This window comes from Gigantopelta aegis, chromosome 10, assembly GCF_016097555.1.
Source record: "Gigantopelta aegis isolate Gae_Host chromosome 10, Gae_host_genome, whole genome shotgun sequence".
In the NCBI taxonomy this organism is placed as follows: Eukaryota; Metazoa; Mollusca; class Gastropoda; order Neomphalida; family Peltospiridae; genus Gigantopelta; species Gigantopelta aegis.
In genome coordinates, this window is record NC_054708.1 from 45,474,465 (window position 1) to 45,490,748 (window position 16,284).

General features: G+C 33.6%; 1 protein-coding gene across 1 annotated transcript; it reads left to right on the top strand.

Annotated features, from left to right (window-relative positions):
• The first annotated feature begins 908 nt into the window (after positions 1-908).
• Positions 909-11,943, top strand: LOC121384208 (protease-associated domain-containing protein 1-like). Its single transcript, XM_041514483.1, has 5 exons — positions 909-1,009; positions 5,837-5,970; positions 7,058-7,161; positions 7,860-8,027; positions 10,575-11,943. The coding sequence occupies exons 1-5, from the start codon at positions 931-933 to the stop codon at positions 10,693-10,695; spliced, it is 606 nt and encodes a 201-aa protein (XP_041370417.1). The 5' UTR covers positions 909-930; the 3' UTR covers positions 10,696-11,943.
• The last annotated feature ends 4,341 nt before the right edge of the window (positions 11,944-16,284 follow it).

The following is a 16,284-nucleotide window of genomic DNA, read 5'->3' on the forward strand; positions in this document are numbered from 1 at the left end:
TTAAGCTAGTGATGTTTCAATGATTAATTATAATAGAAAATTGGCAATTGGGCTCTAGCAATAAAATTGTCGCAGAAACTGTTTACTGTACTAATTCATCTGGTTTGCTGAGACTGATGTTAATACATTCAGCTAGATGTTTGTGTTCATGTGTACATAACAAAAGTAAGTATTAAATAGTTATTAAAGGCAAAATTAGCAATGAGTAGGGTTAAACAAGGCAAACATACCAATAGGTGCATGGTCCTTACTTTTCGTATGTTCAAATAATTGTAACCATTTGTGTAAACGAAAAAGTTGATCAGTTGGTAAAAACTAATTATGATTAAATTCCAACCAATTCCCAACACTATCTAGAAATTATATAAGCCTATGTCACACATGTTGGTGTAATTATGAGGAATAAAAGTTTACCTCAGTATGCAATGGTGCTGAATATTTATTTATATGTTATTAAACGGTGTGCTATTTAAAAACACTTCGATTTATTTCAAAAGTTGTGTAAATGTACCCTACATCACATGCTTACAACTGTTCCTGGGGGCTGGACATAGCCCAGTGGTAAAGCGCTCGCTTGATGAACGGTTGGTCTGGGGTTGATCCCCGTCGGTGGGCTCATTGGGTTATTTCTTGTTCCAGCCAGTGAACCACTGACAGCATTATGTGCTACCCGTCTGTGGATTGGTGAATATGAAAGATCCCTTGCTACTAATGGAAAAATTAACAGGTTTCCTCTCTATGACTGAGTCAAAATGACCATATGTTTGATATCCAATAGCCGACGATAATTCATCAATGTACTCCACTTTAAACAAACGTTTTTCTTTATTGACGGCTTTGAAATGGGGAACGTGTACCTTTAAGAACATTGGCAATCATAAAGGTAGATAACTCTAACAAACGGAAGTTATCGTCAGCAATGACAGCAACATGGAGAAAAGGCTGTGGAGAACAACTTCAACAACAATGTTGGCCTTGTTTCTTGTTTTGTCACATTATGTGATGTTTGGTACGTTGACACAACAAGGAAGACAAAAGTGAAGGGAATTACAAGACATTCCTTAATAATGTTAAACATGCAGTTTAGGTGACTTGACTTATAGTCCGTCCCATCCAACAAAAATTGGGGGGATGTGTGTTAATATTTTCAGTTTGGTTTGACGTAAGAAGAAAAGTGAGTGTTTTGGAAATGAAAAAAAATGAAAAAAATTACTATGTTTGTATGCAAGTCAAAAAAAAAATCGACTCGGAAATAAATGATTTGTAGTAAATTCCATGGTATGAAAAAAAAAAGAGGCATGTGTCTGTGTTCTAGAATTTTCCATAAACGTTCAATGCAACTTTTAACTTGGTCAAAATGGATGTGTTAATTGGGTTTACATGACCGTTTTTTTTTTTTTTTTGGGGGGGGGGGGGCAACTGAGTAGTTAATAATCTAAAACTCCTTTTCTTTATGTTTCTATAATGCTTTCTGAATTTTTTCGGTGGGGGGGGGGGGGGGGCCTTGTCCCCATGCTAGCTACGGCCCTGGTTTATACCCTTGAGTATTATGATTTCGAGACCGTAAGGTTTGATTTGATAAACCAAATATCGAAATTGACAGCAATAGTATACAGATGTCACCTACCTGCATGCTTATATTACAATGTATATATGTATGTGTGTTTATGTTAGTGTAAAATACAAATATTTATAGTTAATTGTCACAATGTTGTTATCAGTAAAAACATGTTAAACACAGAGCTGCTAAAAACACAGACTGCCAAGAGTGAACATTGTATTCTTATTACATATCCAAATGGATATATGTTACTTAAAAGGAAATATTTTAGTTATAATTTCCTTGTATAAAAAAATGCATTCTGAGGTGATTTTTGTAACCAGATAAAAATTAAAAAGATAATATTTAAGACAATCAAACAATGAATAATGAAACGTAATAAAATGTATGAATACGGGGGAGGGGGGGGGGGAGGACTAAAAATCAGTATTGAACAAGATTACTGTTGAAGTTGCAGTATCTGGAATCTTTTTATTATTTAAGCATTTAGAATAGATGATCCAGTTCTGTTTGGTACATAAAAGGCCCACCACATCGCTATAGTTTTGCAATGCTCGCTTATCTACATTATTTAGGTCAACTGCAAACCCAGTGGCCAGCTTGTTTTTCTTCAATTAGCGGGATGCCAGTAGAACTGGGAATTTACGCAATTTGCGCAGGCTTCTGACATGATTTTGAACAAATTTAACTGTCTTGATTGAGGGGTCATCTCATACCTCCAAAATATATTTATATCCATAGAGGTATGGTACAATACCTTTCCAGAGGTCTGTGGGGGATTTTTCCTTGAAATTTTGACAGTGACCAGAGGTTGGCATATGCGTTACATGTAAGGAGGTGTTAATAATTACGTAACGCTCTAAGGGTAGAGGAAGAGGGCGGTATGTTCGATATACTTAACATTTATGAAGACTATATGTTATTTCTATTCATTACTTAGACCTAAAAATGTGGGGGGTTTTTTTTTTAATGCGCGGTGGTCTAGTATTGATCTCCATCGGTGGGATTGTTCCAGCCAATGCGCCATGATTGGTATATAAAAAGCCATGGTATGTGATATCCTGTCTGTGGGATGGTACATATAAATGATCCCTTGCTAAAAAAAAAAAAAAAATGTTTTTTTAAATGTTGCGGGTTTCCAAGGTGCGTGTGCAGGGATTTCAGCGGGGTTGAGGGTTATAGACTGCGTTGAGCGAACTTTATATAGGGCCATGTTCCCACAGAAAATATATTTCAGTTTGTTTGTTTTTTATCTTGGTCAGGGAAGGGTTTCGACCCCCAGTACCCTCCCCCCCCCCTGCACATGCGCCCGTTTTCTCTCTTAGATTATATGTCAAAATTACCAAACGTTTGACATCCAAAAGCAGATGATTATTAAATCAATATGCTCTAACACTGATGTCGTTAAACAAAACAAACTAACTTTACCCTTTTCAAACGAAATAATATTTATTTGAATTTGTCGATTTTACCATACGTAAAATTAAAAAGTAAAAACGGTCATTTTCTACTTTAGTATATTTTATTAAAAATATATACATGATCAATGTGTCATACAAACTAAACTTTGAAAGTTCTACTAACACTTTATAAAATATTAATTCTTAAATAGGAAGGTACAATTGTCGATAGTACGTTGTCAAGATCAAAACCAGTTTTAACGAAACAATAGTACGTATCCTCAACTGAACGTTCTTTGTACAGCTCAAGAATTCTCATTTCATTTTTTGAGACACACCGTACAATTTCAAATCCGCAAACGCACCTGTTAACTGAAATTGACAACAGGCTGTCATTTGTGGTTTGCCGAGCAATGGCCGCACAGGCGACGAATCGAGCATATACTTTTGACTTTCTCCGTTCATATACTTTTGACGTTCTCCGTTTATAGCGAACACACACAATTTTTTTTAAAAGTGAACTTGTATTTCATATTAGTGCATGATATTATTATATGGTAACCAGACACTGTAACTTTAATTTCTTTACTATTCCTCTTAGAAAATAGATAATAGTTTAATATCATGAAAGGCAATATTTCTGGAAATTTACCTTATAATCATTCAGTGATTTATTTTAATTATATGTTTATTGCGTAAGACCCCCATCTCGGTTAGTACGCATTTTAGTTAAGGCATTGTGGTTTTAAACAGACACTCACTTGAAGTCACGTGACTAAAAGATGTTCATTTTCATCGAATCCAAACCACCTTATTTTCTATTTTCTTATTTACGATAATACTGGGTTTTGTTTCCTGACTGATAATTTGGATTGGTGAATTTGTTTTGGGTTTAGGCTACATATTAATATCATATTATTTTCGGGAAACTTGTTTTTAAAGATCTTTAAGTCTCTTTTTTTTTAAATATTTTATAAGCAAAATAACATCTCAAACTTAAATACTCTTGATTTTACAACACTCAACCATACAGCATTTCTCATAACTTCAAGTTTGATGCATTTGGTAATTGTTTTTGCTTTTCACTGAACTGCAAGTTACATCAGTATCAATAGACATATATACATGTACAAGAATATCAACTACATGTACATTTTTTACATTGTTTCCACAAAGGGGTTGGGGAACATAATGGTAAGCACTTATCGGAAATAGTGTGATGTCATAAAAGCCCAGTTACCGTATCATTCTGGTCTTTAGCAGGTGAAACAAAACCTTAGTGATTACTGCTGTACTGAGAACAAAGTTAACAATCACTTTATGCATATTCTGCATATGAACATGTGTTTTCTGTAGAATCCTCGTCCATATAGTTGCAGCTTGGTTAAGCCACTATACTTACATTTGGTCATCCTAGTGTTTGTAATAGTAAAAACACAAGTACCACAGAGACGTCGTGGTTATAAAATCTTTATATAGTAATTTAGATGGTATTTCCCCGTTTAAACATCACAGACTTTAGTTTAACACATGAGGTATGTTTGAGACTATACTGTCCTATAGACATTTTCTGTCTATTTTGTCCCGTTAAAATGGAATCATTGTGTATATATACAGTGAAACCTCTGGATTCCATCACAACCAGACAATTTTCACAGTCCTTTTTTTAAAGTCAGTAAAGAACTTAACCTCCCTAAACCAGATAACTCTTAAAACAGGACATTATTTTTGGTACTGAGGGTGTCTGGTTTAGAGGGGTTTCACTGTAACTGAACATTGATGTATTCATGGGTGGCAACTAAGGTCAACAGTTTTACACTTCTTAAGAGAGATAAAAATGGGCATATTGTTTAACAAAGATAAAACCAAGTGCAAAGCAAAGTACAATGTATGCAATATTTATTTACTGTATATAGTACTCAACTTTAGGTAGGGATATACCAAATATATGTCCAGGTTTTTTGCCCAAAAATAATTTGAGGGTATCTAATAAATAAAAAAAACCCAGCAGGCCTTAATGTAGAATTGAAAAAGTAGGAGAAGTGACTTCTTCCTTCCCAGAAAAAAGGGGAGAAGTTCGATAAATATAAGTGAACATTTATCGGTACATTTTGTAATGTTTCATCATGTTCCACCTTCATTCGGAGAGGCTCCAAATTAGACACTAGGATCGATTCTTAATATTTCGTTATCAAATTCTACTACTTACTTCAAGAAAAACAATTAAATATTTTCATTAAAATGCGATAATATTAAATAATATGTCAATGTTACGTTAAAATAAAAGTAATAATGAGTATTGTCTGGCATTATTACTAAAATGAACTGGTCAAGAACACCCAACGCGTGACTGGTCACTGCAAACAGCAAGACGTGTTGATGTACAGTCTGGTGCCAAAATTAAATCACGGACCGGCAAGGTGTTATGTGAGCTGTGACACTACACAATTTGGTGTTTAGATGTCTTTTTTTTAAAGATTTTGTTTTTGAACTCTGAGCATAATTAGAATATTGAGGTGATTTCGATTTGTCACTATCGTTTGTAACTTGGCAATATGAGCTGACTTTCGTCAAAAAATCATCCATTTCACTGGCTAGAATAGAGTCTGAACAGAAGTGACCATATTAGGTGGCTGTGGGTTTGAAATGTTTTGAAATTGGACGTTGCATTTCATGCACTAATGCTAAATATTAAACAGCAGTTCTCTTACCAAAAATACATCCATAAATTTATCAATGTTTTGAAATGTTATGACGGATAAGCATATTAAAGAAGAGTCTACTTTTGAACATTTAACACTGGGTGTGCATTAGATGCTAAGATCTGTGCCATAAAATAATATATTTAAAAAATGTTTCTTTTTTTTCCTTACAGCTCTGCAGCTGGATATTATTACATCTCCAGATAATTTTTTTGTGACTGAGTCACTTTTTTTTCAAATACTTGAACCAGATGTCTTAAGCTACACCTATAAAATCAGACCAGCAAAGGATTTTGGTTCAGATTTCGTAAGTTATTGATACTTTTTTTGTCATACAATAAGTGATTCTTAATTTTATATAAATTTAATGAATTGTCTGTAGTTTGTGATATTTGTTTTTTCCTTATTAAATATATAAAGGATTCTTCACAAGGGTTTTTTAATATGGAAAATATCAACTGAGACAAATACCAATTAACTAGATGAGATGTTTGCTCTACTGATTGAGCTAGACCCCCTTTCCTTTCACCATTTAATAATTACTTAGTTGGACCATTTGTAATGATGTTCTGCTTGACAATGTTCACAGATTGCTTATTTGACTGTTTTGACCAGTTAACAGAGTTTATATATTTCATGATCAAGTATAGTATGGAATTACTAATTCTATACCGGCCTCGGTGGCGTCGTGGCAGGCCATCGGTCTACAGGCATGTAGGTACTGGGTTCGGATCCCAGTCGAGGCATGGGATTTTTAATCCAGATACCGACTCCAAACCCTGAGTGAGTGCTCCGCAAGGCTCAATGGGTAGGTGTAAACCACTTGCACCGACCAGTGATCCATAACTGGTTCAACAAAGGCCATGGTTTGTGCTATCCTGCCTGTGGGAAGCGCAAATAAAAGATCCGTTGCTGCCTGTCGTAAAAAGAGTAGCCTATGTGGCGACAGCGGGTTTCCTCTAAAAAAACAGTGTCAGAATGACCATATGTTTGACGTCCAATAGCCGGTGATAAGATAAAAAATCAATGTGCTCTAGCGGCGTCGTTAAATAAAACAAACTTTACTTTTACTAATTCTATGGTCCTCTGGATACTAAAGAAAATGTTCAAGATTATATTCAGTTTAATTTTACTTTCTACTCAAAGAAATATGGATACAAAATAATATCAACAGCAAGCACTATACTACCTGAATGCATAGTCAGTTTTGTAGTCATTGTTTTATTGTAAGTTTTAATTTAATTTAAATGTGTGTACTGGACTGGACTTCCATTTCATTAGGTTTTTATACCAGATTCAGATCAATGGAGATCATAATAAAGAATTTCAAGTGTCAGTACATGCATGTACATGTACCAGTACAAATACTACTGATTTTTCTTCTGATTTTTCAGGACCGACAGTATCAGAAAATAGCCTTAACTTTAGCAGAACCCTTTGAAGGATGCAGTCCATTGACAAACTCTGTCGGAGGGTCAGTTGTAATGGTTCTTCGAGGGTTGGTACATTGATGATGTTTTAATTTATAAAGTAACGGTCTGTTTATGATCTTAAATATTTCAGTACATAGCCTACATGTATATCCTGGTAGATATATATGTACCGCTTACGTTCACAAATTAGTTGACTGGTCCACACTATGATCAATATACTCTATTGTGATGTTTTATAACGAATCAATGGTAATGTACTTATAATAAATCAGTGGTTTGTGCATGCAGATTTTTGTTTTTCATTTAAAAATAATATTAATCATAAAAAGTTTTTTTAAATTAAAATTTATATACATTAATATTGTGTTGTTCTTTATACTCTATAACAGATGTTAATTTACAGTCACTATTAATGAGTTTTAATTGTTAGAAAGAATGTTCAATGCACAACACAACTTTAAAAATATTCATGTAACAGCCCACATGTAAAATTTATAGTGCTCACCGTTATATTTTAGGTGGTCTTCTAGTAGGTTTTTGTTAAAATGGTATGACATGTTTTAACAAAGTGTCCTGGGGCCTAATTCACAAAGGTCTCTTAGGCTCTGCTAGACGACAAAGCATCCTCTTTGTAAGTCTTTTAGCATTGCACTGCGAGATCGCAAAGTTGCAAGAGTTTAGTGAATTAGGCCCCTGGTAATTCATGTTATATTTCAAACAATTGCATAATATTAATAAGACTTGTACTGTGATTTGTTTTCAGTGGATGTTCTTTTCTGTCTAAAACATTGAATGCCGAGAAGGCCGGAGCTGTTGCTATACTAATCAGTGACAGTGATGAGGAAAATGATGAAAAGTTTATAGACATGATTGATGATAGCACTCATCGTCACGTAACCATTCCGTCCGCTTTTCTCATGGGCAAAGATGGGTAAGTTTATAATTGGAATGATCAAGTTTTTAGCAGAAAAATTCAATATGGTATAGCTCACAGACATTATTAATGATAGAGATGATGATAATACATTTAATACTTTCATCAAAGTAAGGTTCAAGTAGAGTATACAGCGAGCACCGCTTATGTTCACAAACTATTTTACTGGTCATGGTGTAGCTCACAGACATTATTAATGATAGAGATGATGATAATACATTTAATACTTTCATCAAACTAAGGTTCAAGTAGAGTATACAGCGAGCACCGCTTATGTTCACAAACTATTTTACTGGTCATGGTGTAGCTCACAGACATTATTAATGATAGAGATGATGATAATACATTTAATACTTTCATCAAACTAAGGTTCAAGTAGAGTATACAGCGAGCACCGCTTATGTTCACAAACTATTTTACTGGTCATGGTGTAGCTCACAGACATTATTAATGATAGAGATGATGATAATACATTTAATACTTTCATCAAAGTAAGGTTCAAGTAGAGTATACAGCGAGCACCGCTTATGTTCACAAACTATTTTACTGGTCATGGTGTAGCTCACAGACATTATTAATGATAGAGATGATGATAATACATTTAATACTTTCATCAAACTAAGGTTCAAGTAGAGTATACAGCGAGCACCGCTTATGTTCACAAACTATTTTACTGGTCATGGTGTAGCTCACAGACATTATTAATGATAGAGATGATGATAATACATTTAATACTTTCATCAAAGTAAGGTTCAAGTAGAGTATACATAGTTTAAGGTCGTGTTCAGGAACAGCGAGCACCGCTTATGTTCACAAACTATTTTACTGGTCATGGTGTAGCTCACAGACATTATTAATGATAGAGATGATGATAATACATTTAATACTTTCATCAAACTAAGGTTCAAGTAGAGTATACAGCGAGCACCGCTTATGTTCACAAACTATTTTACTGGTCATGGTGTAACTCACAGACATTATTAATGATAGAGATGATGATAGTACATTTAATACTTTCATCAAAGTAAGGTTCAAGTAGAGTATACATAGTTTAAGGTCGTGTTCAGGAACAGCGAGCTCCGCTTATGTTCACAAACTATTTTACTGGTCATGGTGTAGCTCACAGACATTATTAATGATAGAGATGATGATAATACATTTAATACTTTCATCAAACTAAGGTTCAAGTAGAGTATACATAGTTTAAGGTCGTGTTCAGGAACAGCGAGCACCGCTTATGTTCACAAACTATTTTACTGGTCCCCAGTATGATGATTTAGTTTAATTTGAAGTACATAAATGAATCTAGCAAATGTTGTGGGTTTTTTGCTTGGGCTGTCTGAACTTGAGCCTGGTTACATATTACAGACCTTTTTCTTCTTTTTTCTCATTGTTTCAACCAGATAACAATTTGTTGTCTATAGTTAATGTTTATCCTCCAAAAAAAAGTACCAAAAATCCTGTTCTTAAAGCTTCCACACACAGTACCCAACAAGTCAAAGTGAAGTTGGACTCTCATCAGTCGGTCAGAAGACTACATGTCATTCCTTTGGTGCCTTTACAGAGATTTTCAGACCAATGTCATGTCTCAGTTTAGTTTGACGTCCAATATGTGGGGCAGGAAGTAGCCCAGTGGTAAAGTGCTCACTTGATGCACGGTCGTTGGGCTATTTCTCGTTACAGCCAGTGCACCATGATTGGTATATCAAACACTGGTATGTGCTATCCTGTCTGTAGGATTATGCATATAAAAGATCCCTTGCTGCATTAGGAAACATGTAGCGGGTTTCCTCTGATGACTACGTGTCAGAATTACCAAATGTTGAAATCCAGTAGACGATGATTAATTAATCAGTGTGCTCTAGTGGTGTCATTAAACAAAGCAAACTTTTAAACAATATGTGAGGTATCATTAAACATTCACCGATTGGGTTTGGGTCTGTGGTATGTGCTGTCCTGTCCATGGGAAACTGCATATAATGATCCCTGAATGCCAATGGAAAAATGTAGTGGATTTTCTCTGAAGACAATCAGAATTATTAACTGTTTGATATGGAGGATATTTCATGTGTTTTGTCAAATATGATTTATATCTCATCTCGTGAAGTTTGCTATTATATCTCATGAGTCGCGCAAGCGCAACAAGTGTATTATGATTGCAAACTTCACGAGATGAGATACAAATCATATTTGACAAAAAACATGAAATTTTCTATTTATTATATAACTTTTGGCAATTTACCTTTATTTTTAAAATGCCAGCAGCAAAATAGCTCTGGCTTTCTTATAGTGAAGACAACACTTTCTACAGTGATGATAACACATTTTAAGAGTGAAATTTTCACACTAAAATGTGTTATCATCACCGAGTGACTGATAACACTTTTATTTCACTGATATTTTGAGATATTTCACTAAATGTTATATAATAAATCCAACAAACGATGATTAATAATTGTGCTTTAGTGGTGTCATTACATGAAAAAAACTTTCCATTAAACTTTGATTGATTAGTGTTACAATTAGTGTTATTTTCATTTGCAGAGCCATGATAAAGAGAGTGCTGAATCAAATGAGTATTAACCATGCAGTCATAACTATTCCAGTCAACGTTACAAGTGTTCCAATTGGTAAAACTAAACGGCCCCCATGGACTTTGTGGTGAAAAATGTAACAAACTGATGTGAACCACAGATATCCACAGTGGATACAATTCTACAGCAACAAACTAACCTCTTATGAACTGCGATGTGTGTAATGCTCCATTTACTGGTAGAATGATTACAAATTGTGATTTTTAGATTTATGCAAGCAATACTGTGTGAAATAGTCACAATTAATGTGCCTTTGCATTCTGTAACACTACCGTACTTTCACGAAATCCAGTAATAGATTCTGTTACCTCACAGGTCGACAAGGTTAGCTGTAATTCATTTACTGTTGCTTCGACGCAAAGGTCTTCAAATGTTAAATTTTCCCCTGAAGTTATGAAATATTTTCACATGTTCATTCTGTTAGATTAATCAATACAGTATATGGAAATCTTTCAATACCTTTCATCTCAATGATCCACATTTTTGTCTCATTAACAATTATAATTGTTTACATATTGATTGGAAAGTACATCATTTGGCTTATTCATGCTCTGGGTGTGCAACACATTTCGCCAAATTATTTACAAAAATGCAAAACTCGGTTATTTTCCAGCAAATATCAATTATGCATGAAATTTTTTTTCACCAAATTAAAATAAAATTCGTCAATTGTTTCTAAAATTCACAATTGGCGAATTTGACGAGTGGCAGAGCTAGCCCTGTTTTGTAATATTCTAATGAAGTTCATACGTTTTTTTAAATTTTTATTATTTAGCTGTCTGTTTTTAGAAGCTCTTGTCTCAGTGTTTATTTTCTCAATAATTCCTTATTCAGGTTAAAAACAAGCTTTGGTGTATTTCAATATTCCAATCATTAATGGTTTTAAAAGATTATTTAGTTGTCTTCTTTTTGTAAACCAGCTTGTCTCAGTGTTAATTTTCTCACTAGTTCCATACCATATCATGAACTGTCCGATGTCCTATCTGTTCCAGAAATTATGACATGGATTTGAACGGGCGAGAGTGGCATTTTTGGGAGAGTATACCCCACTTGAAAAACTAATATTGTGTGCATGGGTGCACAAAACAAATATTGTGCTGTACAAAATTCACGAAACACTATTATTGTGACAATCTTACTCCATGAGTAAAATGTTTTACAACTTTGTTTCATGTATTTATCCAGCTCACAAGTACATACAGGACTAGCTCTGGGTGAGCAAAATATTTCGCCAAATTGTCCATCAAACTTCAAAAATTGCAGAAATCAAGAGTTATTTTCTAAAAAAAATGTCAGTTATTACATAAAATTATTCTGCCAAATGAAAATAAAATTAGCCAGTTGCTTTTAAAATTCGCAATTGGCGAATTTGGCAAGAGCCAGAGCTAGCCCTGACATGTATATTTGTTTTATAGTTGTACAGCATTTCTTTTTAAATTAAAAATACTCTGTAAATATGCTTATTTATCATTATCATTATTTATCAATAATAGGATTAGTACAATGTATATTTTGTAAACTGATTGTTTAAAATAGGCGACTCTTGGTCTAAATGAACATAGACTATGGCATTGATTAATAGATATACTCTTGGTCTAAATGAACATAGACTGTGGCATTGATTAATAGATATATATATATTCCATTTTAGATAAAGAGTTAACTGAATTCCACCAATACACGAAAGCTTATTGGGGCAGATCCCCAAATGTGTTGTTATACTGTCTCTATTATTATGTCCCGAAACTTCGAATGAATGTCAATGTTATATCACTGTTCCAACCTTGGTGAAGGCATTTATTTTATTATTGTTTATTTTTATTTGTGTGGTGGGTAAATGTAATTTTTTCAAGTTATATTATAATTTTTATTCTAACCTCAGTCTTGTCAAACCTTGAGTATTGGCTAAAGCTATACATGTATTATAATCTTCTTTAAAAAAAAAAATTACTCACCTTTAAAGTTTGCTATGTCTGGAAGCAAGATTTAATTTGACTACCACTCTATATGACAAACAAATCTGAACTCTATCCGATCAATAAATATTTCCAAATAGTTAATGTCAAGCCTAACCAAACTAATTTAATATAGAAATGTCCACTAATTAGCCAGCCCAGCATTATAATACTGGTTAAAGTTCAGACTGAATTTGACTTGTAGTGGACATATATATAACTTTTATTATTATGTATCATCTACAGCGAAATGTTTTCTGCAAGTTTGTTGTTTTATTATTAAATAACAAGTTGACTGCCGACTCCTATAAAATATACCACCTGCAAATCTAGTACACATGTGTGTATTAATAGAATCAATTATCGTTGTCAGGTGTAGATACGGTAATTCCAACCCGAGGCCCTTTCAAAAACATTTTGTCCCGAGTGTTGGAATGGCCTATCTACACCTCACAATAATGATTGGCTCTTTTTCTTGCCCATTTAATTATAGTAACAAAGCATTAATTTTGTAAGCTACAGTTTTTTTTTATTGTAGAACAATTCATAAACATTTCACAAACTCATTTAATCTTACGATATATGCAACAACATAAAATGTAACAAGTTAACAATATATATAAAGTTGAAAATATTCATTTGTTTATATATTTTTAAAATGATGATACAACATGCAATGGCAACATGGGTATACCTAATTCAACAGAATTCTGAAAAACATAAGTTGTTATGTCAGTCGTTGTAAAACATGAGTATGATGTCGGGCGTATGTAGAAATCGTCTAGCCCCAGGTTGCTCGACAGATTTTTCTTGCCCACTGGACTGAATTAGCCAGCTTTTGCACGGTTCTAGATAAATCTTGTCTAGCACCTTGGTTTCTAGATGATTTCTAAATACACCTGATGTCAAATTCATGTTTTACAACGATTGAAGTGTCATGTTTTTCAGAATTTTGTTTGCCGTTTCATGTTGTATTATTGTTTAAAAAATATTTAAGCAAATTAATATTTTCAACTTTATATTTATTGCTAAGTTGTTATAGTCATTGTTAAGTGGACTATTTTTCCACATATGATTAAATGAAATGTTTATGAATCATTCTACAATAAACAAACCATAGCTTACAAAATTAATGTTTTGTTACTATAATTAAATGGGCAAGAAAAAGAATCAATCGTGGTTGTGAGGTGTAGATAAGGCCATTCCATCACTCGGGACAAAAACATTTGTCCCTATGGTTGGAACGGCCTCTACACCTCACAAACCATGATAGATTCTATTATTGCCAAATTGCCAGCATAATGATTAATGTTTTGTTTAGAATAACAAAATACAATAATATTACTAGAATACCTTTAGCACAAGTATACCTAGCATTACGAGTATTTTCTTCGTGTTAACATTTAGTCTACTCTTTTTTCAGTTTACTGTTAGTTTATTTTACACATGAATGTTTATGTATTTAGTCACAAGTTTGTAAAGATGCATGTTATATTAACCCTTTCATAGCATAACGGCACGTGGCCCGCTATCAATTTTATAATGTTGTGGACGTGACTGCATGCTGTTCGCCATTATTACTCTAACATCACCAAAAGGCTCAATTATTAAATCACAGATACGAATAGGTTACTCTGACATCACCAAAAGGCTCAATTATTAAATCACAGATACGAATAGGTTAAAGCTCTAGCCCCCCCCCCCCCCCACCAATAATTCTGAATTAAAAATATTTTTGGTAGTAAAACCTGCTAAACTCAAATGCCCTCAATCTCAGTCAGCCCCCCCCCCCCCCCCCCACCCACACACACACACACACACACACCCATGTCTACTTCTGCTGTGCCTGTAAAGACATGTACCCTAGTTATTAGTGGACAACATTGTTGGCTAATACCACTCTGTTAGTAATTTACACATCATTTAGTTTCTTGTTTGTTTTGGCAAATTCAGTGTTTCTGGTCCTCCTAGTAGTTCAGAAATATATTGTATGCCAAACAGAGATGATAGTTTTCAGAACTAATGTTTTTAGTCCTCTACTGGTCCAACCGAAGGGGACTATACAGGTCATCTCCATCCTTCTGTCTGTACCCACATATAGTTTTTAGAAGAAAAAAAATCACAATGCTTTGAGATATTGAGCTGATTATGACCCTTGAACTTAGGACATACAAACATTTATTTTCCAAGCTGTTTTTCAGTGATTCAACATATGGAGCTGAAATTTTGTATACATCTTTATCATGTACTGCTACAGATTTAGTTCAACTTTCATGGTAATTTACCTATTTTTCACAGTTATTGCCCTTGAACTTGGGAGATATGAATATTTGTATTGCAGTACTCGGAATTATTGTTATGAAAAGGTTTTAGATCAGCAAAAGCTGACCGCCCTGTCATCGACTGGAGAACTAAAAATGGCTGATCATTTGAAAGAAACTACAGTTCGATTTAAAACATTTAAAAAAAAAAAAGAATTTGCCTTCCTTGTTAATCAAATGGGGAGCAGGTCATTGTTCAAGATTTTAAAAAAAATCCTGAAAACATGTATACTGTAAAACATAAAATTAATGAGAGTATAAAATATATATTTCATATTTTACAGTATTGTATACAAACTGATTGACATTATTTCTTCATAGGGATCTGTTTAATGGAAAAGGGAGCAGGTCACTGGGTAATAAATAATAAAAGTCTTAGAAACACAAATGTACAGTGAAACCCCACCCCCTACATATTAAAAACAAATGTTTTGAAGACCAGAATATTTCATTATTTTATAGAAAAAATAATCCCGTTATTGAGACCACCCCACTATTAGAGATCACGGCCAGTAAAGTAGGACCCAGTGGTCAGTTCGAGTAGATTTTGACCCCACAAATGTGACCACAGCATTTACTTTCATGTGGTAAAATCTTACTTAGTTGTCTTCGCCAGTTTTAAAGCTAAATGCATGTATTGCACAATTAGTCTGAAGTTTAGTTACCTGGAAAGACAAAGATACTAAAGTACTAATCAAAATTATACCCAGGTGATTTTCCAGTCTTATATATTATTTATGAAAATCTCTGGAATGAAAACCATAAAAATGTGTCAGTATTATCATGACCTTTTATGGTATTCAAACAACCAGTACCTAAAATGACAATAAATGACCTGTTATAGATTGCAATTTTACTGCAAAACATATGTAATATGAAACAGACTATAACACCAAGTTTGATATTGAACACACCTGAGACTACCTCTCTGCTTAGCTTACTACTTGTGATTTCACCAGTCAAGTGTAATCAATATAAACCAATATAAACCTGTTCCAAATTACATATGTTTTGCAGTAAAATTGTAAATAAATCTCATATTTCTATCTATAACAGGTCATTTATTGTCATTTTTTCTACTGGTTGTTTGAATACCAGAACAGGTCATGATAATACTGACACATTTTTATGGTTTTCATTCCAGAGATTTTCATAAATAACATATAAGACTGAAAAATCACCTGGGTATAATTTTGATTAGTACTTTAGTATTCCATTCGCACTAGCAAACAATGTCTACAAATTAGCATGTCATGGTTAATATTTGGAATGTATGGTTTAGTCACTTTTTAAAATTTATTGTATGTTGAAAAGTAGAATTTTACACAGAGTAGTGTTTTTATGAAACCAAATGCCATATAGAACTAGAACTTCATTTTTCACA

Excerpts from the sequence above, each read along its gene's own strand:
- LOC121384208 (XM_041514483.1), top strand. The coding sequence starts at position 931 with ATGGAGAAAAGGCTGTGGAGAACAACTTCAACAACAATGTTGGCCTTG. Across the intron at positions 1,010-5,836 it reads GTCACATTATGTGATGTTTG|CTCTGCAGCTGGATATTATT; the intron begins GTACGTTGACAC and ends TTTTCCTTACAG. Across the intron at positions 8,028-10,574 it reads TTTCTCATGGGCAAAGATGG|AGCCATGATAAAGAGAGTGC; the intron begins GTAAGTTTATAA and ends TTTCATTTGCAG.